We start from the raw sequence: 23,445 nt of genomic DNA on the forward strand, positions 1-23,445 counted from the left end.
TAGCACTATGACTTAAGAGGAATCCTAGCCAATTGGATAGCGTTCTAGAATTGGAGTCCTTTGTCCGCAGGGCAGGGTCTGAATCCGGGTGTTCCCGGTTATTTGGTTAGGTGGGTACCTGGAGAAATCTGGGGAAAGTAAGCTGGAAGGGTGTGCGAAAGGACAGGATGGCTGGCCCCCAACCCCCCATTGTACTTCTTGGCTGAAGGGCCATGAAATCGGAGATCAGCACCACCGGTAAGGACAGTAATAGTAAAATGCTGTATTACTTTACTTTTTTTGTTTGATACCTTAAAAATTGTTTTGTGAACATCGGCTGTCCGTCTCAAAGACAAAGGGTCCGCTAACGAATTCTCCTGGGGGGATTAGTTATCATTGCAAGCTCTTAAGAATTTGTGGTTTGACTATGGAATTTGATTTAAAAGACAGTAAAATTGTGCTGCAAGTTCTTCAATTAAATTAGGTTGCACCGCAGGAAACTCCCAATGCTGCCAAATTGATCAAATGATATTTGTTTTGAGCTAATTTTGGGGGTTTTCCTGGCAGATATGCTAGAAAATTTTTAGAGACTGCTTTTTACTGTACTTTAAAAAGAAAATTCAGCTCTGCTAATCAAAAAAATGAAATTTGCAATTTCCATTAAAACTGAAACTCTGTATGTCCATCAAAAAATGAGATGATTCAAATAGTTATTCTAAGATTTCTGGGAAAGTAGGTGTTGGATTTTAGTTTTCTGGCACTTATCCGGGTCTCTTATCAGAGCTCTACAGGCTATGGCAAAACTGCCCAATCAATTGTAAATAGTTTGACCACACAAAGTAAAAACTGTTTATAATGGACAAGATAGGGTGATTCTTTAGGATATCAAAATCCCCTTAAAAAGTAAGTTGAAAGCTGCCATTTTACACTTTTGCTCAACAGTTATGCAAAGAACCTCTGAAAAAGCTTAATTTACTGTTTGGATTAGAGGATAAAACAACAAAGTTAAAGGAAAAAGTCAGTTGATTAAGAAAGACTTAGGGCCTAAGAATTTATTCCTTTTCTGATTAACCCCCCCCCCCCCCCTCACTCTATGTCCTTATAGAGTGTTTCAGGTCATGATATTGCAAAATAATTTTTTTAGAAGTATTTTAAAAGGGAAGCTATGTTGATATTCTACAAATAAATGCTTTACCCATCCTCTGAGGATATTTACGACATGATCCATGCATTTACTGTTACTATTGGTACCACCAAGACAGTAAAAAAAGTTGAGCAAGGAATATCTCAAAAGGAATTTTTTTTGTAGGGGAACATGCTAACTGCACATGTAGGATGGAGTTGAAAAATTTACTGTATGAGATACTCTGGGCTGTGGAATAAATCTTGGGAAAAATATGTAGGGTTTGAAGCCACTGGCTCATTCAAATTTTTGGAGTAGAACAATAAAATATAAGAAGTCTTTGATTATCGCTAATGATTGTGAAGACCGCTGGAAATATGTTGACGACCATACCCTTGGAGAAATTAGTGAAGCAAATGAATGTAGCAAAGCTCAAATTTTAATTAATAACGTGAAGACTAAAGCTTCAAGTTGAAATATGAAAGTAAATGACAGTAAATCTTCAATTTTAACTATTTCATTTTTAAATTCTTCTGAACCAAATTTTCTACCAATTATCTCTGATTGTCTTAATTTAAGGAAGATTAAACTCTTGTGAGTTATTATTACCAGTGATTTAAAATGGGGAGCAAACACATCTAGTCTAGTAAAAAAGGGGAATGCTGGGCAGCAGATGCTCAAGCTTATATCGAAACATGGTGCCCCTCCAGATCACCTCCTCCGAATATTTACATCTCTTATTCGCCCAATTCTGGAATATGCAGCTCCTGTATGGCATTTTGGACTGACGACTGAGCAAAGCGCCAGGATCGAAAGAGCTCTAATGATAGTATCAAAGCAGGCAGAAATGTCGTATGAAGAGCTGCTGACAAAGTTTAAAATGCAAACTCTAAAAAAAGAAGAGAGAAACTCTGCATGGATTTCGGAAGAAAATCTCTGATCCACCCAATCTACAAAACCCTTCCCCCCCCCTCAATCCACAACAAAACGACTCCCGCGCAGGGTTGCAGTGCCTGTTGAGAAACTTCAGCCGGTATGCTATGCCCATCAGCGGTTAGCGAAAAGTTTTATACCGAGTTTCGTAAATATATACAACACAAATTTCTAGATTTTGACTCATCTTATTTTTTCTAAACTTTTAGCAAAAAGTTTTATACCTAGTTTCGTAAATATGTGCAACAGAAATTTCTAGATTTTGACCCATCCTATTTTTATATATTTTTCATTAATTTTATTGTTTTCTATTTATTTTTAATTTGAATTTTTAACTAAGTGTTAATTTTTTTTTAATGTATTTTTTTACAATGAATTATGTTTGACGTGAACATCACGTTCTGAAGATGATATGTATATATATATATATATATGTATAGTGCTTATGAGATTTATATAGTGCTTTTTTGGATGTAAAATTCAAATTCGGCGATCATGCTACGATAGTAATTTTTAAAATAAAATTCTATTCTATTCATTCTAATAATAGTTAAATCAAATATCAGTGACCATTAAGTTTTTGTTCATTTATTTTATTTTTTTGAACTGTATTGTTGCAATATGGCAAAATTGCAGGATCCCTTGATTCATAATAATGTCACTTATACTATTAATATTACAGATGAGTGACTCAAACAGTGATTACTTAAGTGCAGATGAAGAAAGTGTGAATATGGACGAGCAGTTAGACATAATTCCAGTAGAAATAGCTCCAGCCATTGGTGAGGAAATAGCTCACACTGAGCCTGTTGAATTTCAGCGAGGACCTCCTGACCAACACACTGTTAGTTATTTTTTCTTCGTCACTTCTACGTTTGCTCTCACTCATCCCTACATAACTTATGATATGAGTCAATATGGAGGGAGGGGGAAGTTAAATTGTCTTGCGACTGTAAAAATTGCACCTCGCCTTAATAGCTACAGCTAAACATAGAAATGGAGGATACTCCATCAAGACCTATCTGAATGACCTCCTTCCTGAACAGTCCCAAAATTTGATCAAATTAAAAAGTGTAATTATTTTGTGATCCCCCACGCCCCCTCCTATACCAAGGGTAACATCTGTGTGTGACTAAGCAAGCTCGTACGGTGGAGGTTAATCTTTGTTGACCTTCATCCCACCTAGAAGAATTCACAGATGACTGCAAAACTGTGCTACGCTCCAAAAATATTCAGTGTTTACTTGGCAAAAAAAAAAATATTTTCTGTAAATATAAGTATATATGTATATATATATATATATATATATATATATATATATATATATATATATATATATATATATATATATATATATATATATATATATATATATATATATATATATATATATATATATATATATATATATATACCTGGTAGCGCAGTATACCAAGCGGGCTCCTCCTGGTACCCCAAGTGTGTTTTCATTTTTTAATAGTTTTTTGAAAGAACGTATTTTATGCATAACTATGAAATCTCTATCTCTATCTCATCCAGGAGGTGTAGAAAAATCAATGTTCAAACTGGTTGTCTTAATTACTTCAGAATCCCGTGTGGTTTTCCGAGACCCCTCCCCTCAGTATGTTGGTGGGTGAAAATGTGAGTGAAAATGGTGGGTTGTAATATAAATTCTGGACAAAACTTGAATTTTCAGTGAAAATTTTCGACCAGCTGTAGTTCTGTGAAATAAATTTTTATGGTTTTAAAGTACAAGAGGAGGAGGAGTGGGATTATTATTCGTATGGATTGAAAACCCTGTAATGTTTGGTCTTTGGTAGGGCTGAAGTCATCCTTCACCTCGTCCTGTTGATACCTTTGAATATACACTACCGTTGAATAAATCATTTTATGTTACGTTTTGTTGAAAATGTTTGTTTGTTTCAATAAATTTATGCCAGGTTCATTTATTATAAAGGGTTTTGTTATTTGGCTTGAAAAAATGACGTTACGAAATAATACAACCAGATTTGTTTTCTGAATTTTCAAATTAATTGTAGTTCTCTTGGTCTTGGAGTTTTACTTCAGCTGTTTTACGTGGTATGAAAATTCAAAACAAGTCAGAATAAGAAGATCGAATATTTTGAGTTAGAAATGGATATAATCACATTTTTTTACCCTCGTTTCTCCTTGGTCTAGTTAACTTACCCCGAAATTTTCACATCAATTGAAAGAAAACATTGTTTGGTCCATATTGGGGTCTCAGAAACCGATACAACGTGTTTTTTGGCAAAAAAATTACCTGTAAGGTTTGTCTGTACCAGTATACATGCCCAGGAATTATTAGTACCAGGATACAGAGAATTATTAGTCGATAGGACACGAAAAAAATTAGGGTCTATTTCGGGAATTACGAATCAGCTTAAAGATTTTTTTTCTTGGATTTTATCTTTATTGAGGCTCCATTGTCTCTGTCTACTTACACCCCTCAGGCCTAAGCTATTCTGAGAAAGCGGGGATTTTGGCATAGTTTTAGACGTCACATATCGATGTCAGTAATATCCAAAGCAATTTTTCTTTATTGAGGACCACCTGGCCATGTCTATGGGCCTTTTAAGTTTTACAGTACTATCAGAAACAAAAGAAGCTTTTAGCCTATTGACACGGGCCACAAACCATTGTGGCCAAAATCAGCTTCAAATTTTTATCTGGATAGCGTTCCACCTAACCTTGCCATTTTCAAGACAAATTGGGGCGAGGGGGGGGGGTCCTCCAGATTAGAATTTTAGGTCCCCTTCGCCCCTTTACTGTGTCCCCAAGTTGCTTAACTTAACTTATACATTCAGGGTGCTTAATGCAAGTGTAATATCAGTTCTTTCCAGGCAAGAACACAGAGCAGGTCAATGGTCAATACTATCATTCTCATCCACCAAAAGCTGCGAAGCACAAACTTCAGATTCAATTGTACCTTCATCAGTATTCGTTTTAGTGCCAGAATGGGAGGTATAGGAGAAAGGTGACCTTTTTGGAAAATTTTGGGATGATTATATATATATATATATATATATATATATATATATATATATATATATATATATATATATATATATATATATATATATATCTTTTTTTATGTCTATTAATGGGGTTCCCTTCGTTCTTTTAGTGTACGGGTCTAAGGCGTTTACCCACCCCTCCCCGGAAAATAACCTCCGCAGAAAATACCCCTCCTGAAAAAATACTCCCCCGCTGAAAATACCCTCCCATGAAAAATACCTCCCTGGAAAATCTCTTCCCCTAACAGTTGGTTGGTTTCCAACCACTTTTGATTTAAAAAAAAAAATGGCTAGAACTCTCAATTTCTGATCGAACGAGCATCCTCCGATGTTTCTACGACCATGAGGCGAAGGTGGGGGTGAGGACAAGGCTGTCCCCCACTTATACAGATTAAATTCTGCTCATTTTGAGGTTTGATGTTGCTCTTTACTTTCATAATAACAGCGTAGACCAGAAATATTTCCTGAAATCAAGAGGTATTAAATATCAATTTCACATTTTTGATGTGTTTTTCAAAGTTTTTTTGTCCCCCCTCCCCGGAGAAAATAACCCCCAAACAAAAGTCCTAAATATGGCCCTGGGGATTGTACATCTATTTCTACCTCCACCCTCCTTTTGTCTCATTCTGTGTTTATCTGAAGGCTCAATAAGAGTTGAGATGTTTTGGTATTAAAATACATCCTTTGGGGCATCTTCCTCCCTCCCCAACTATCCAAAATATTTTTAAGGTCTATAGAAATTTAACTATCTAAATTCGCTGTTGTTTTACAATTCCAAACATTTGCATACAAGGGCCTTAAACCTCTACAATAGGGTTTTATGAATGTTTTGTAGCTAGGGAGGGGAGGGAGATGCCTCAAAGGGTCCATTTTAATACCAAAACACAACAATTCACAATGAGCCTACAGATAAATACAGAATTAGTTCTAATGGATAGACGAAGGGAGGGTGGAGGTAGAAATTGATATAAAATCCCCAGAGCCGTATCCAGGACTTTTCTTTGGAGGGTTATTTTTTGGTGAAGGGGGAGGGGGCAAAAAACTTTAAAGAACATCAAAAATGTGAAATTTATATTTAATCCCTCTTGATTTCTGGGAATATTTCTGGTGTACGCTGTTTTTATGAGAGTAAAGAGTAACATTAAATTGCAAAATGAGCAGAATTCATCCGTATAGGAGGGGGCCGCCCTTCCTCATCTCCACCTCGTGGTCGTAGAAGCTTCGGATGATGCTCATTGGACCAGAAATTGAGAGTTCTAGTCCTTTTTTTATAAGTCCTTTTTTTATAAGATAAATACAGAATTAGTTCTAATGGATAGACGAAGGGAGGGTGGAGGTAGAAATTGATATAAAATCCCCAGAGCCGTATCCAGGACTTTTCTTTGGAGGGTTATTTTTTGGTGAAGGGGGAGGGGGCAAAAAACTTTAAAGAACATCAAAAATGTGAAATTTATATTTAATCCCTCTTGATTTCTGGGAATATTTCTGGTGTACGCTGTTTTTATGAGAGTAAAGAGTAACATTAAATTGCAAAATGAGCAGAATTCATCCGTATAGGAGGGGGCCGCCCTTCCTCATCTCCACCTCATGGTCGTAGAAACTTCGGAAGATGCTCATTCGATCAGAAATTGAGAGTTCTAGTCCTATTTTTATAAGTCAAAAGTGGCTAAAAACCATTCAGCCGCAGGAGGTGTGGTGGTAGGTATTTTCCAGGGGGGGGGGATTTTTTGACAGTAACAGGGCAGAGAGATAAAACATGTACAGTGATAAAAAAAGGAAAAATAAATCTGGATTAATGGTTTATGACATCCGATTTTCTTTGTTTTTGTGACACCAAAACAGAGCTTATTTATGAATCATCTTGTCAGGCTTTTATCATAGGTAGCGCAGTCGTGCTGCCTAAGTAAAGAACGATGTTGGCACAATGTATGATTTATTTTATTTTTTCCCCTTTAGACCAGGGCACTTCGTATCGAAGGAGTCGTCGTAGAAACTTCGAAAAGGGCTCATTCGATTGAAAATTGCAGTGGCTTGTGCCCTTTTTAATAGTTAAAAGTGATTGGAAGGCACCGAACACCCCTTCCACGCCCACTATTTCCCCAAATACATTCAATCAAAATTTTTGAGATAGCCATTTTGTTCAGCTTTGTTGATTTCCAGCTAGAAATTATGTTTTTGAGGAGGACACTCTCCCACAGCCCTCAAGGCAAGGGTCGTAAGTTATGCCCTGGGGGCATATAAGGTTCTTATAGAAAACGTTGTCGTAGAAGCTTCAAAAAGGGCTCATTCGATTCGAAATTGAAAGGGCTAGTGCCCTTTTTAATAGCCGAAAGTGATTGGAGGGCAACTAACCCTCCTCCCATGCCCACCGTTTCCCCAAATACATCCAATCAAAATTTTAAGATAGGCATTTTGTTCAACGTAGCTGAAAGTCCTGGAAGTTATGTCTTTGAGGATGACAACCCCCCACAGCCCTCAGGGCAAGGGTTTTAAGTTATTCCCTGGGGGCATATAAGGTTTTTATAGAAAGCATTGTCGTAGAAACTTCAAAAAGGGCTCATTTGATTGGAAAATCAAATGGCTAGTGCCGTTTTTAAAAATCGAAAGTTATTGGGAGGCAACTAACACCCCTTTCACGCACCCATTTATAAAAACACATCCAATCAAAATTTTGAGATAGCCATTTTGTTCAAATTAGTTGAAAGGTCCGTAAACTATATCTTTGAGAATTTTCGTAAATTATATCTTTGAGACTCCTCCCACAGCCCTCAGGGTAAGGGTTGTAAGTTACGCCCTGGGGGCATATAAGGTTTTTATTGAAAGCTTTGTTGTAGAAACTTGAAAAAGGGCTCATTCGATTAGAAATTCAAAGGGCTAGTGCCCTTTTTAATAGTCGAAAGGGATTTGAGGGCAACTAACCCCCCTCTCACGCCGACCTTTTCCCCAAACACATCCAATCAAAATTTTTAGATATTTATTTTGTTCAACGTGGTAAAAAGTTTTATAAATTAGGCCTTTGAGGATGATAACCCCCTGAGAGCCCTCAGGGCAAGGGTTGTAAGTTATGCCCTCGGGGCATATAAGGTTTTATAGATAGTGATGTTATAGAAACTTCAAAAAGTGCTCATTCGATTGGAAATTAGAAGGGATTGTTCCCTTTTTAATAGATGAAAGTGATTGGAGGATAACTAACACCCCTCTCATACCCACCATTTCCCCAAACACATCCAATCAAATTTTTGAGATAGCCATTCTGTTCGACGTAGTTAAAAAGTCCGGAAATTATGTTTCGGATGAGACTCCCCCACAGCCCTCGGGGCAAGGGTTGTAAGTTATGCCGTGGGGGGGATATAAGGTTTTTTTTTTATAGAAAGCGTTGTCGTAGGAAGTTCAAAAAGGAATCATTCGATTGGAAATTGAAACGGCTAGTGCTCTTTTTAATAGTCGAAAGTGGCTAGTCCTCTTACGCCCACTATTTCCCCAAGCACATTAAATCAAAATTTTGAGATAGCAATTTTCTTCGACGTAGTTGAAAGATCTGGAAATTAGGTCTTTGAGGATGACACCCCCCCCCCCCACCCCTCAGGGCCAGGGTTGTAAGTTTTGGCTTGGGGGCCTATAAAGTTTTTTTATTAAGCGCTGTCGTATAAACTTAAAAAGGGCTCATTTGTCTGGATATTGAGAGGGCTAGTTCCTTTTTTAATAGTTGAAATTTATTGGAGTGCAACTAACGCCCTTCTGACGCCCACCATTTCCCCAAACACATCCAATCAAAATTTTGAGATAACCGTTTTGTTTAACGTAGTTGAAATTTCTGTAAATTAGGTTTTTGCGGATGACAACCCCCTCACAGCCCTCGGGGCAAGGGTTGTAATTTATACCCTGGGGCATATAAGGTGTTTATAGAAAGTGTTGTCGCAGAAACTCAAAAAGGGCGCATTCGATTGGAAATTGAAAGGGCTAGTGCCCTTTTTAATAGTCAAAAGTGATTGGAAGGCTTGCAATTTTTAAAGTAAAGATCGATGTGGGTACAATGTATTGTTATTATTTTTTTTTTTTAGACCAGGGCAGTTCGTATCGAAGGAATTGTCGTAGGAACTTCGGAAAGGGCTCATTCGATTGAAAATAGAAAGGGCTAATGCCCTTCTTAATAGTCAAAAGTGATTGGAGGGCAAGTAGTCCCCTTCCCACGCCCACCCTCCCATTTGCCCATTATGTTTAAAAACTAAATGTTGCCTTAAGATTAAATCCAAATGCACTGTGTTAATGCTAATTCCCAATAAGGCATCTCGGCAGTATCCCAAGAACGACTGAGGGTATTATGTTCAGACTTTCGGGGCTACCTCTGCTCTTAAAATTTAACCAAATCAAAATAGCGCAAGTGTATACAAGCTATCAAAGAAAGTAAACAGATTTTTTTTGCGAATGGTATCAAGTTTTTTTGCGAATGGTATCAAGTTTTCTATTTCAGGTCAACTAGAGGAGGTATGAAACTAAATTAAACACTAGTATTTGTGTCCAGATTTTTAAAAGGGTGTATGTTATTAAAAATTGCTGAAAATTGTTCTTCAACATTCAAATAGCAGGCCAAAATATAAAGTCTAAAAAAATTAAAAGATTTAAAGTTTTATTTTATTTTTCCCTGAAAAGACTATGTCAATATAAAAAGAACAGAAATTAATTAAAAAAAAACTTTCCACTAAATAAGTTTTTGAAAGAAAAGTAAAGAACTCCATTAAACCAAAAATGAATAAAAATAAAATAATCTGCCAAGCGTGAAACTACCACAAATCAGCATCTATAAATAAATGAACCCAAAAACGAACAGAAATTAAAATAAATAACAGAGTCAAACTCAAAACGAGCAGAAATTAACATGATTAGGGCTCAAAACCCCTATGCTTTCCCAAGGCCAGAACATAATTTGCACTTTACTGAAAAAAATACAAATGAATGTGCATTGTCAGTTTAATATACATATAGGCTACTGATATTTAGTAATCAAAATGTTTATATTATTTGATTTATTAAAGTTATAAAAGTAAAAAACATTTATATTTTTTCAGTAAAGTGCAAATTATGTTCTTGCCTTGGGAAGACATAGGGGTTTTGCGCCTAACTTATGTTAATTTCTACTCGTTTTGAGTTTGACTCGGTTATTTATTGTAATTTCTGTTCGTTCTGGGTTTCATTTATTTATCGATTTTGATTTGTGGAGGTTTCACGCTTGGCAGATTATTTTATTTTTATTCATTTTTGGTTTAATGGAGTTCTTTACTTTTCTTTCAAAAACTTATTTAGTGGAAAGTTTTTTTTTAATTAATTTCTGTTCTTTTTATATTGACATAGTCTTTTCAGGGAAAAATAAAATAAAACTTTAAATCTTTTAATTTTTTTAGACTTTATAGTTTGGCCTGCTATTTGAATGTTGAAGAACAATTTTCAGCAATTTTTAATAACATAGATTATTTGATTTTATTTTTGCTCATTTTTGGTTTAATGGAGTTGTTTGCTTTTCTTTGAAAAACGTATTTTGTGAAAAAAGTTTTTTAATTAATATCATATAAAAATCAAACAATTTCAACAAGGTTGAATTTTATATATATTTGTAGAATCCTGAAAACTAGGTACGGTGGCTCAGTTACACGAGTGTTGAGTTGCACGGGGGTTCAGTTAAACGAGGGTCCATTTAAATGGTGTTGAGTTGCACAGGGTTTCAGTTGCACGGTGGTTCAGTTGCACGGTGGTTCAGTTACGCGTGGGTTCAGTTAAACGGGGGTCAGTTAAATGGTGTTAAGTTTTACACGGGTTTAGTTGCACGGGGGTTCAGTTGCGCTTGGGTTCAGTTACACGGTGGTATAGTTACACTCACACCAAACGTCAATTAACAATAATATGTTACAGTATAGAGGAATAGTCCTTCTTCCAGCACTCCCATCAAGATTTATCATCACAGGAGGGCTAAAGGTCTGAGTAACTAGAGGATGGCTAATTGCAGATATGCTATTCAAGTTAGAAATATGAAAATCTTTGTACATAACCCTGGGGCCATAAAGGGCATTGCATTAGCGTTTTCATGTATGTTATAAGTATAATAACATCGTAGAACAGAAGCATGTCCAGAAATCAAGAGGGATGTAATACCAATTTCACATTTTTGATGTGTTTTTTAAAGTTCTTAATAAATTTTAATAAGAAACGACAATAGTGAGGTTTCATAAAAAAAGTCGCACATGCGTATGCAAACAGAACGGGAACAGAACTTACGGAGAACGGGAAGAAAAGCTAAGAGGTTGAAAAGAAACGAAGGCTCAAAAGAAAGGCAACAGAGAATCTGAAGAAGACAAATCAGAAGCAACGATGCAGGAATATATTAAAAAAAAGGATGACTATAAGAAGGACAACTGTGAATGTAGGAAAAGCAATCAAAGGCAAAAGGATATGTAAGAAAGGATGGCCAGAAGAAGGACAACGGCCCCTCCCAAGTCAATTCTCGGAGAACCTTATGTTTTTTTTGGTTTTGTACGAACATAAAATTCAATTAAAAGAAGATGTTTTAGTTAACATGTTGAATAGCATCTAAAGTATGGAATTTTTGTTAAGCCAATAAGTTTCCTAAGGAACCTGGTGGTACAAATCACAGTACGGCATGTTTCAAAGGAGTAATACCATATTCTGCACTTCTGTTACTGCTGGTCATTGTAAATCAGGAATTCGGCAGGTAGAGTTGAACTTGAAAACCTATATAGAACGTCTCGGTTAAAAAAAAAAAAAAAAAAAAAAAAAAAAAAAAAAAAATCACGGTAAAAAAGAATCGACGATGGACTTATTTTTCTTTTTATTTGGCATTGAATAATTGCGATTTATTGGCTACAGTATATTGTGTAATTTGTCCATGTTTAGTCAGAATACATTGTCTGTCCCCCTCAGCCACTCTTTCACTTATTTTTGCTATTTTTTTTTAATCTGCTTCATTTTGAAAATCAATTCACTTATTTTTCAGTACTTAGGACACGAGTTTATTTCGATCCCAGGAAGAGTGATCTTTGCTGATGATGAAATTGTTGAACTGTGCATCCAGGTGCTGTCAGGAGCTGTTCCCTTGCCTGGACAAACAATCCCATTAGGATTTTTTAACAGGCAAGCCAGAAATACTGCTGAAAAAATCATTCTAGCAAATCATACTTTTGGTGTTTTGCCAAGGGAGTAAGCCGTTTTCTTTTTTTATTTTTTTCCTTGTAGATACTCAAGGCAGAGAAATTAAGGGCTATGCATCATAACCAAGATAGCTTAGGCTTAAATAGCAAATAGCTCGTAGGAACTATACTGCACTTCCATCGCAATAGCCTTTTTTACTATTAAATAAAAAAAAAACGTTTTTTAACTGAAAGTAAAGATCGACGTTAAAACTTAAAACGAACAGAAATTATTCCGTATATGAAAGGGGCTGTCCCCTCCTCAACGCCTCGCTCTTTACGCTAAAGTTTTTTATTGTTTGACAAAAATAGCGTTGTGAGAAAGTCAAACTTTAGCATGAAGAGTGAGGGGTTGAGGAGGGGATAGCCCCTTTCATATATGGAATAATTTATGTTTGTTTTAAGTTTCAACATTGCTCCTTACTTTCAGTTAAAAAAACATGTTTTTTTTATTTAATTTTTGAACGTTTTTGAATTAATGCAGGTTTTGATTTTGACTCACCGTACATGAATAATTAAAAAAAAATTGAATATTAATTTTACTTTTATTTGGTTAAATGGCTTTCTCGAAACCTGTTTAATTTAATTTACGAACGTTTTTATTAGTAATAAATATACGTAACTTACGAATTAACTTACGTAACGAACCTCTGTATTCTTTTATTTTTAATACGTATATTAGAGAGTTTGCCCCCTAGCCAATACCTTGCTCTTTAAGCTAAAGTTCGAATTTTGTTCCAATTCTTTAAAAATGACCCCTTAATCACAAATGCCGTTAATTGGAATAAATAGCTCTTGTGAAAGTACTAAATAGTCTTTGGCTTAAAGAGCGAGGTATTGACTAGGGGATGAACCCAATCATATACGTAATTTTTTCTGTCGCTTTAAGTTTTGATATTGCTCCTTACTTTCAGTTAGAAAACTTGTTTTTTTTATATATAATTTCTTATCTTTATTTAAATAATGCTGGGAAATCCGGCGCCCCTTCATAGCAATGTCTCTTCTCCCATGAAAACTTCCTTCATGGTAAGATCCTCCCACATAACCCCCGACCCCCTCCCCCCCGCACTACCAGAAAAAATCCCCTCTGAAAACGTCTGTATACTTCCCAATAACCAATACTATATGTGAACATTGGGTAAAGTTCATAACTTTCAGCCTTCCCCCCGGGGACTCCGGGGGATTAAGTCAACCTAAAAGACATAGTTATCATATTTTCGACTATGCTGAACAATATGGCTATCTCAAAATTTTGATCAGGTGACTTTGGGAAAAATGAGCGTGGGAGGGGGCCTAGTTGCCCTCCATTTTTTGTCACTTAAAAAGGGCACTAGAACTTTTAATTTCCGTTCCAATGAGCCCTCCTACGATACTGTAGGACCAATGGGTCAATACGATCACCCCTGAAAAAAAAAAATAAATAAACACGCATCCGTGATCTTTCTTCTGGCAAAAAATGCAAAATTCCACATTTTTGTAGACAGGAGCATGAAACCTCCGCAGTAGGGTTCTCTGATACGCTGAATATGATGGTGTGATTTTCATTAAGGTTCTATAACTTTTAGGGGGTCTTCCCCCCTTTTTTCGAAAATCAGGCAAATTGTCTCAGACGCGTAACTTTTGATAAGTAGAACGAAACTTGATGAAACTTATATATTTGAAATCAGCATTAAAATCTGATTCTTTTGATGTATCTATTAGTATCAAAATTCCGTTTTTTACAGTTTCGGTTAGCATTGAGCCGGGTCGCTCCTTACTTACAGTTCGTTACCACGAACTGTTTGATTGTCGTCCTCACTGGGTCTACCATGGGATAGTTGATTGGATGATATCTTTTTTTCGGCTATTTTAAAATCTGTTGCTCTTTAGTTTTTGTTGCTCTTAGATTGCTTTTAGTTTGTTGCTGAGTTTTCTTAGTTTCAGTCTCAGCTTTCTTTAATTTTTACATATTAGATTACAAATTTTAATTTTAATTTAATTTTTTATTTCTGTATTTAATTCTTACATATTAAATTACATATTATTAGATTATTTTGGAAACCCTTTGGACATACAATACATAATCATTTTCCTCATTAATTAGAAACCCCAGATTGTTCCCAAAGGTCAATCCTGAATCAGTCAATCATTTATGAATACTAAAAAAAAAATCGATTACAAACATAAAACGGTTACTTGGCCCAAGAAGCTTGGCTTGTAGTGAAACACTGAATAAGACAATAATAAATAACAATACAATAATAAAACAATAACAATGCACTTTAAATAACAAATAACTAAAAATAATAAATAACAATGCAATAATAAAACAATACAATAGAATAGACAATAACAATACAATAATACCAAAGCAACGTTAGGCTAGAAAAACAACCTGAAAGCCAAGCCAACATGAGACCCAAAGAAAAATAAACTGGACAGGAGAAGACAAATACACATAAGAATCAGGAAGAAAAAATAGATCGCGAAATGGAGAAAATGAAACAGGAACTCGAACGATCGGAAAAGCGGAAAACGACCCGTGAATACAAGTACGAGCTAGAAAGAAAAAAGGACAAGATACTGATAGCGAAGATGAAGAGTTCCAAGAGGCTCGCAACAGGAGTAGCTCACTGCCGGGAGTACTCACTAGGGGTATGAAAAGGAACAATATATCGCAAAGAACAGAGTCACAGACAGGTCAAGCTGAACTTTCGAGCCGACTTGAAAGCATCGAATGTATGATAGATAGTGTGGGAGAAATCGCACAGAGCAGCAACAGCCCTTCGGCAAGCCAGGCTTTGGAACTAATCGATTACGCTGAGACGTCTTTCTCGTCAGTAGAAGGATTAGAAACCAAGAAAGCAAGAACTAGAGAAAATGCAGAAGACATGTTGATAAGTCAACAAGAGTTTCCAAAAAATTCGCAACTTTGAACGTAAATGGAATAAAGCAAAAAAGTAGACAAGTAATGCTAAAAGGGTATCTACTAAAAGAAAGAATAGACTTAGCATTTATACAAGAGAACGACACAAGCGAATTAAAAGGTTTAGAACCTGAATATAAGTATTTTACGAATTGCAATGAGGATGGAGGAAGCGTGACGATAGTATATAAAGAAAACCTCCATGTAAAGGACGTTCGAGCCGATACAGACGGGAGAATTATCAGGTGTGAGATAGGTGGGTGCAAATTTGTCAACATATATGCTCCATCTGGGTCGCAAAACAAAAAAGCACGAGAAGTATTCTTCGAAGAAAAAATAGCCCCATATATACATAAAGGTAATGTAAAAACAGTTTTCCTTGGAGATTTTAAGTGCATAATAAATAAGCAAGACGCTAAAGCACAAAGTGATAATATTTGCTCGTCACTGAAACGATTCAGGCGTGATGCAGGCTTTCTAGACGTTTGGAAAGAAAAAGTGAATACAAGAAGTTTCACTTGGATAAGCTGGACGGCGTACGGAGGAGGAGCTAGACTCGACCGCATATATACGTCAGGTGAGATCCTTCCACAAATAGAGAAAATCGAGGACAAAATTGCACCGTTTTCTGACCATCAAGCTATGAATGCCACATTAAAAAACAACGAGAGAAAAAAATCTTTTTTCAGGAATTTGTCATGGAAGATGAATACTGAAGTACTGAGAAACAAAGATTTCACAAACGCAACAGAAAAGATATTAGAGGTACTGAAAACTGTCGAGAAAAGTAGCCTTCCGAAACATTGGGAAAAGGTAGCTAAGCCAGCGATTACAAAAATGGCCCAACAAATCTCTCGGGATACAGCAAGGTTTGAAGAGAAACACGTCAGCTTTCTTTATAAAGTAGTTTACCAGCTAAAAGAAGAGATAAATGCAGGGAAAAGCTCAAACAAGGAATATTTTGAGGCTCTAGTAGAGATAAGAGAGGTTGAGCATAAGCGGGCAGAAGCAATAAAAATAAGAACTAAAATAGATGAACATACTCAAAAGGAACAGTTAACAACAACTCTCATATGCCGCGAGAAGAAAAAAATAAGCCAACAACAAATGAGAAGAATAATAAATCAAGAAGGGGAAGTCCTTGAAAACGAAAATGATATATTAAACGAAGCAAGAGATTATTACCAAAATGTGTTCAAGAAAGAAAAAGAAGAAACCGAAGACGAGCAAAAGAAGGTACGAGAATGTATTGAGGAAATCACTATAACAAAAGTAACTGATGAACAGAATGAAATGCTAATGAGCGAAATAACTGCAGAAGAAATAAAAAAAGCATTAAACATTGGAATAATGAAGCTCCTACCAAAGTCAGGAAATCTTGAAGAACTGAAGAACTGGAGACCAGTAAATTTAACAAACTGCGACTATCGGATTCTCACCAAATTTCTTCAAACCGTCTAAAAAAGGTACTTGCTAAGGTGCTAAGTAAGCGACAAAAAGGAGGATTAGATGGACAGAAAACAGCTGATGCTCTAAGAGCCATACGAAACGTACTCCAAGTGATGGAAGAAACGAAGGAAAAAGGGAAATACATAATAACAACCTTTTACATTCGAAAAATATTTGACAAAATGAGAAGAACAATCCTACTTATCATACTGGTGGCATACGATTTCTGTAAAGAGTTTATCAAATGGATTAAAAAGACTTTAGAGAAAATTCAACAGGCCATTGTGATAGGTAATATGGATAGTGATAGCTTTGAAGCAGAGAGAGGAGTGAGACAGGGATGCCCATTAGTCTCTTTATAGTTCGAAATATATATTCACCCTTTGTTGCGATATTTGAAGCAAGAGATACAAGGAATCGAGATAGGAGGGACCCAACAAAAGCTAGAAGGATTTGTCGACGACCTCACGACTTTCACGGAAACAGACATGGATTATTTACGAGCTCTGCATTGTATAACTAAGTACTGCGATTTGTTCAAACTAGAATTAAACAAAGAAAAATGCTAAGTCCTGTGTTTAAGTGAAGAAGAACCTCAGTTTATTTGCGGGATAGAAAGGAAATGGATAGAATGGGATAGAATGAAATAAAGGTTTTAGGTATTCAATGGAGAAAAACATGGAAAGAGACTGAAAAAGTAAACTGGGCTAAAACATTGCAGAAGTTTTAATCGGCACTTACTTACGGCTATGGAAGAGCCTTCACAATATTTCAAAAAGCTCAATACGTTAATACTTACTGTTGTCCAGTGATATGGTATTTTGCTTCAGTATCAGACCCCACAAAAGGCATCCAGAAGAAAATAAAATCAATGATATATCAGTTCGTCTGGTACGGAAAACCCCCTCCAAAGCTTAAACTTACAGATATGTTTCTACTGAAAAGCCAAGGAGGCCTACAAATAATTAACACAGAAGCCAAGATAAAAGAACTTCACATGAAAACAATGATCGAAGAAATCCATTTTGAAGAAACAAACCATATGAAAAATTGATATAACGCATGGGTAAGAAATGAAAGGAGTGACTGCCCAAATTCCGTAAAAAAACGTTTCGGAACTGTTAAAGAATTACTGGAAAAAAGGATCGCAGACCCTGATAGCAAAAAAAATCAACAAAACGGATATGAAACAATGGTTCATTTCGCAGGAAAACCTACCTCCAGCGAAAATTCTAGAGACGAGTGATCTTGACGATGAAAAACTGAAAAAAAATTTTGACCTGATACACTCTAGTTTCTTACCGCCGAAGGTTAAAGAGCTTGCGTTTTTCCAAGTTCACAAAATACTACCAACTGAAGAGAGAAAACATAGGATAGACCCCACCAAGTCGACTGGAATATGCGGAAGGGTGGAAATCAAATTGAAACACTTGAACATTTAATTCTTCAGTGCACAAGCGTAAAAACAGAATTAGAAGAATTGAAACAACTGTTAAGTAGTGAAATACAAGAAAATGAGGAACTGGTCAACGAAGAAAAGATTGTAGACTTAAAATTATGCATGGAAACCAATCAAGCGAAAAAACACGAAGATTTGACATACATTTTCACACATTTCAGCTATTATGTTTGGAAAGCGAAAATGAAAGATACGAACCCAACAGAGGTAATGAAAAAAGTAAGAGTTCACTGGGATAGGCTAGTAAATATAAGGAAAGGCAAACAGAAAGGAAAAAGTGAAGGTGTATAGAAGAGAGTAAAAAAAAGAGAAGGAAGTGAAAAAAAATAAAGAGAAAAGGAAAAGAAAGAGAAAAAAAAATTTTTTGTAAGAAATTTTAATTAGAAATTGAAATGTTGTTATTTAAAAAAGAATAAAAGAATTATAAAGAAATAAGTATTAAAAGTATGATAAAGATAAAATTTTAAAGAAAATTGAGAAGTATTAAAAGTAGGATAAAGATAAAGTTTAAAGAGAATTGAGCAGCCAAATGGTAAAGGTAAGATTAGTAATGAAAGGAAAGGAAATGAAGTGAAGGGATTAAGATACATTCTACCTATTAGTATTTTTTTTGTAAAGGTAGAGTTTTTCTTTTTTTTTTTTTTTTTTCTTTTTTTTTATAAATTTTTATTTTGGGGGATGGGGGGTAAAATTAAATTATATATGGGGGGAAATAGACGTTGATGAAAAAGGATTTGAAAATTTTATTTTAAGGTCACGATGGAAGGGGTGCCCTAAGAAGGAAGGGCAGTCTGAGATATCGGATGAACCTAAAAGGTATATGAAAATTGAAATATAGTATACGTCTATTTTTATAACCTGATATATTTTGGAATGCTCAATTTTATATAAATTTAATATTTTGAAATTTTTGAAGAAGTTTTTTATTAAGAAAAGAGTAGGTGACATTAAATAAATTATGAGATATTTTTAAAGAAAATTTGAAAGTCACCGAGAGGAGAGGAGGTGGAAAAAAAAAATAACAATACAATAATAAAACACTGGAATAAAACAAGGACTTCTAATGGATAGGAAAGTTCTGAAAATGATTTTGAAAAAACAGAAGAGATACATATAAATTGGGATAGAATTCTAATCAATAATTAAAAAAAAAAAAAAAGGAGGGAGAAAAATTACCGGACTTGAAAGACTTGCCGAGAAACTGCCTTTGCAGAGAGAAATAGAGGGACAGGAAACGGGATGGATTTCCATCATAGAATAGAGCTGCTGTTAATGATCGCTTAGGTAAAATAAATATGCGAGAAGAACCACGTAAAGAAGAAGAGTACCTACATGAGCCCGTCCGTGAAAAAAATGCTGCAAAGACGGTGAAAGTGTGGCTAGAAAAGCAGAATGCGCTAAATAAAGATTACTTTTACCCACAATACAATCTAGCGAAGCTATTCCAGTATCATTATAAAGATCAGAGGAAGGGTAAAGCCGAGGGAGAAGAAAATTAACCTTCACTGCGCTATTCTGGGCTCTTTGAAGATAGCACAAGAGAGATTTCTTAGTACTACCCCAGATAGAGCAGCAATAAGAAAGGTAAGGAAAAATAAAAGCATAAAAAAGAGAAAGCATACCATCTGGGGAAATAAATTAGTTGACCTGGTGCAACATTGAAGACTGGTGGGAGAATGAGGGAACGGGTGCGACCTATATGGGGTCTAAAAGACAGAAAACAGTCAAGATACCCACCAAGAAATTTCACCATAGTAGCTTGCGGTATAATACTGTTCCAATAAGTCAGGATGATTGGCTCCTGTGCGTATCTTATGCGATAAGGGGTCCTGAAATATACAATGGCACTCTTCCAGCTGTTAAGAGCCATACGATTTGACCAGCATCAACACTCCTTCATTTTGTCAAAAAGACCTTGAGCTACAGAAGTGGCAGATAACAGGTCCACTTCAGCAATAAAAAAGTTACTGTTGTCAGCAAAATGAACAGGGTGGACATGGGGATGAAGACCATCAACAAGATCGTTAATATAAATTAAAAACAAAAGTGGTCCAAGCACAGAGCCTTGTGGTGAACCTTTCAATATAAGCTGAGTAGAAGAAAAAGTACCATTAACCGAAACATACTGAGATCTGCCTGAGACGTAAGACCTTAATCATTCTTGTGGGACTCCATCTGAGGACATTATTACTCCAGCCAAAACCATCAACTGACCGGCTACTTGGAAGCTGAGAAATAATACTAGAAATTTCAATATCACTTAATGGGGAAAAGAAAAATGCTTTTCTGCTTAGGGAAAACTACTTACTCTACTCTGGGGTGGAATGAGAACCAAAGGAAGCGTGGTGAAACACGAGTTGAAGGCATTTGCTGAAGAATTTTGTCCATAATATATCCATCAGCTTTCCTGTAAAGACATGGGGAGGACTGTTTGAGTTTCTTGCGGGAAAGATCTTCATTAACTACAGTCCAAGCCTTGCGCAAACTCCCCTTACACTCATCAATTCGACGCGAAGAATAGAGCTTTTTGGCTGTACGTACTGAAGAAGTGAGCACATTTTTATAATGTTTATACTTCAAAAGATCATCCTGTGTCTTACTTTTAGATGCAGCCTTGAACAGAGACGCCTTCATATGTGAAGCATTGATCAGACCTCTAGTCATCCAATGACATTTGGGTGTTGAATTCCTTTGCCACTTTCTAAGAGGAAAATGCTTATTTAATATTCCAATGAGTTCCAATACGACACAAAATAAACTGGTTGCATATTCAACATCATTAGCTTCAAGAACACTAAGTTTTGTCATGTAGTGATGAGGGTTTGGTCATTTAGTGGTTCTGCAAGAAGCTTCTGCTTGTTTTTTAGGGTGTTCATATGTGAAGTGAGCATAGCAATCTATTTATTAATTGACTCAGCTCCACTGTACTGGATGGAGCAGTCTTGCCTCATCTCTCTGATACATGGAGGTTTAAAGCTCTTTTTTGAGGGGCAACCCATGATGTAGCCTAAAGTGATATTCAATTGGACTAATCAAGCTACAAGCCAACAAAGCAGCAAAAGTCAATGGATCTCCTGGCTGACACAAGCAATTATTAGAAAGGTTTTACTACAGCTAAGCAGAGATGTAGGCATCAAGCAAAGATAAAGAGGCTGTACTTGGGGGTCCCCAATTGCACTCCTGGGGTTGGGGCTGCTAAGCTTGCCTGCCTCTTCCTCTGGACTGGTTGGCAGGCCAAACTAGTTCTTCAGACTATGTCAAATTCAATGCCTAGATTAATGATGCCAGTTATTCCACTTAGATAAACATAAATTCCAGTGTGTTTCTTCAGTTTTGAATTTCCCACTGGAACCTCTTTTTTTTACATCATGTCTGACATTTCCCCACTTCTGTGATAACTGTTAAAACTTTTTAATAAGCTGTTCTCAACGGGAGAATCAACGTGGAAGTGTATGTGCAACCAAACTTTATTTCCTTCTGATCTGCATTGTCCTTTCGAGAACAGCTTAAAATCCGTTTTTGGCAATTTCCTAAAAGTAGTATTTATGTAAGACAAGATCTTTAGGCGTGAAAGGATCGTTATCGTCTTTAATTGCAGATCATGGTGCAGTCTTTATGGTGCATGGTACAGACGTGAAAGCAACATTATCACCTTTAATTGCAGATCATGGTGCAGTCTATTAGACCATTGACTATTAATTGGATTTATTTGAATTTTTTGTTTTTCAGAGGATCCAAATATAAAGTTGGGACAACGGTTGAAATATTGGGCTGGCATGAAACTAGAGCACTTGGCATAAAAGCAATAGGCAAAGCACGGCAACGTTTTGAAGTTCTTAAAACCTACTCAAGACGCGAAGGGTGAGCTTCTAGTTTTCTTCCATGAAGGCTCTAAGTGAACCAAGTCCATTTTTGACCTTTTTTCAAAGCACTTATACCCTAAGTTACAACTTACTGTTTTTCATGTTTCTTGGATAAAGTTCAAATTTGTTCATTGAAAGAGATATTCCAGCAGTTGCCAAATTTCTCAAATAACCTTACCTTTTTTTTAGTATAAAGGGCTGGGTACACATAGCTGATTTCAGGAACTGATTTCCAAATCAGCGCCGATTTTAAAGGAAATCGGCGTTGATTTGAGGTTGAAAAATTTTCAACAGATTTACAAAATCAGCGCTGATTTTCATCATGATCATCACCAAAAAAATAGGGATACAAATAAATAGTCAGCCAGAGGTATCTGTGGTGAAAGACCCGACTTCTGAGCTTGAGAATTAAACTGAGAACTAATCTAGGATTAATCAAGTAACTATTAATAGACTCCAGTTGACTATTTTTGTCCATGTTTTTTTGTTTTGAAAATTTTGCGCTATAAATTTTTCTTTCAACCAAATTTTTCTTACCTCTATCGTTTTTCCACTGATGCTGAAATCAGTTCCCGAAATCAGCTACGTGTGCCTAGCCCTTAAGATTTAAAAAAAAATCCACCTCACTGTTTTGCTTATCTTACTCATCTTTTACTTGAAAATTTTCTGTTTATCGCAACAAATTGATCGTGTGGTAGTTTCTCGTAGGAGATGAATTTTACTTCAGTGGCACGACCTCTGGTAATCACTAAAATTGGGTTTTCGGTATTTGGGCTGCCGCTCTCTTTTCTTGCGTAAAAGGGGCGCTAGGACTTTCAGTTTCAAGAAATGAATCCCTCTCGCGATATTCTATACGATTCAATACGGTGGCCCCTGAGTGAAAACAAGCAAATAAGTACGAACTTCTTTGAAGAAATATACAGTTTGTAGTTTTGTAAGTCGGGGCTAGAAATCTCTCGAACAAGGTTCTCTGACATGTTATATTTAAAGGTTTTTTGTTTAATAATATTATTATTATTAATAGTAATAATATTATTATTATATTAATAATAAGAATATTAATAATATTATTAAAAATAAATATTTTTTTAGGCTGCCCCTAAATAAATATTAGGGGGCTGACAACCATTGAGTTCCATCCTCTTTAAGCTAAATTTATGTTTCTAAGTATATGATTCACTTTTAAACTAATGAACTTATCAAGTAAGTTTTTCAAATGTAAGTTTTGAAATATATGTACTAAGAAAAACACTGGCTAAGACGCGCACATTATGATTTTTTCATATCAATTTCAATTGATATATATTTGTAATTAAGTTGAAAATTGTTTTAATTGAATGGTAATGCTTGCTAAAAACGGTAATAAATAATTAAATTGTATTTTTTTGAAATGATAAGTCCTGTTGCTCCAATTCAAGATTAACCAATTCTATGTTGTTCCTCTAATGTTTAGATAAAACCCCTCTATTGCACATCCCTGGTTCAAAGGCATGGCTTAAGAAT

At 35.7% G+C, this 23,445-nt stretch overlaps 1 protein-coding gene across 1 annotated transcript in view; it reads left to right on the top strand.

The window, feature by feature from the left end:
- Positions 1-216: 216 nt before the first annotated feature.
- ohgt (E3 ubiquitin ligase component cereblon) overlaps positions 217-23,445 on the top strand; it is a 50,320-nt gene continuing 27,091 nt past the window's right edge. Inside the window, exons 1-4 of the mRNA XM_089099804.1 lie at positions 217-237; positions 2,718-2,879; positions 12,074-12,276; positions 21,809-21,940. Of these exons, the coding sequence (XP_088955930.1) occupies positions 2,718-2,879; positions 12,074-12,276; positions 21,809-21,940 (497 nt within the window). The 5' untranslated portion in view covers positions 217-237. The remainder of the gene's footprint in view (positions 238-2,717; positions 2,880-12,073; positions 12,277-21,808; positions 21,941-23,445) is intronic.

The sequence above is a fragment of the Artemia sp. Qi Xiang Cuo genome, chromosome 14, assembly GCF_049724085.1.
Source record: "Artemia sp. Qi Xiang Cuo chromosome 14, ASM4972408v1, whole genome shotgun sequence".
NCBI classification, from domain to species: Eukaryota; Metazoa; Arthropoda; class Branchiopoda; order Anostraca; family Artemiidae; genus Artemia; species Artemia sp. Qi Xiang Cuo.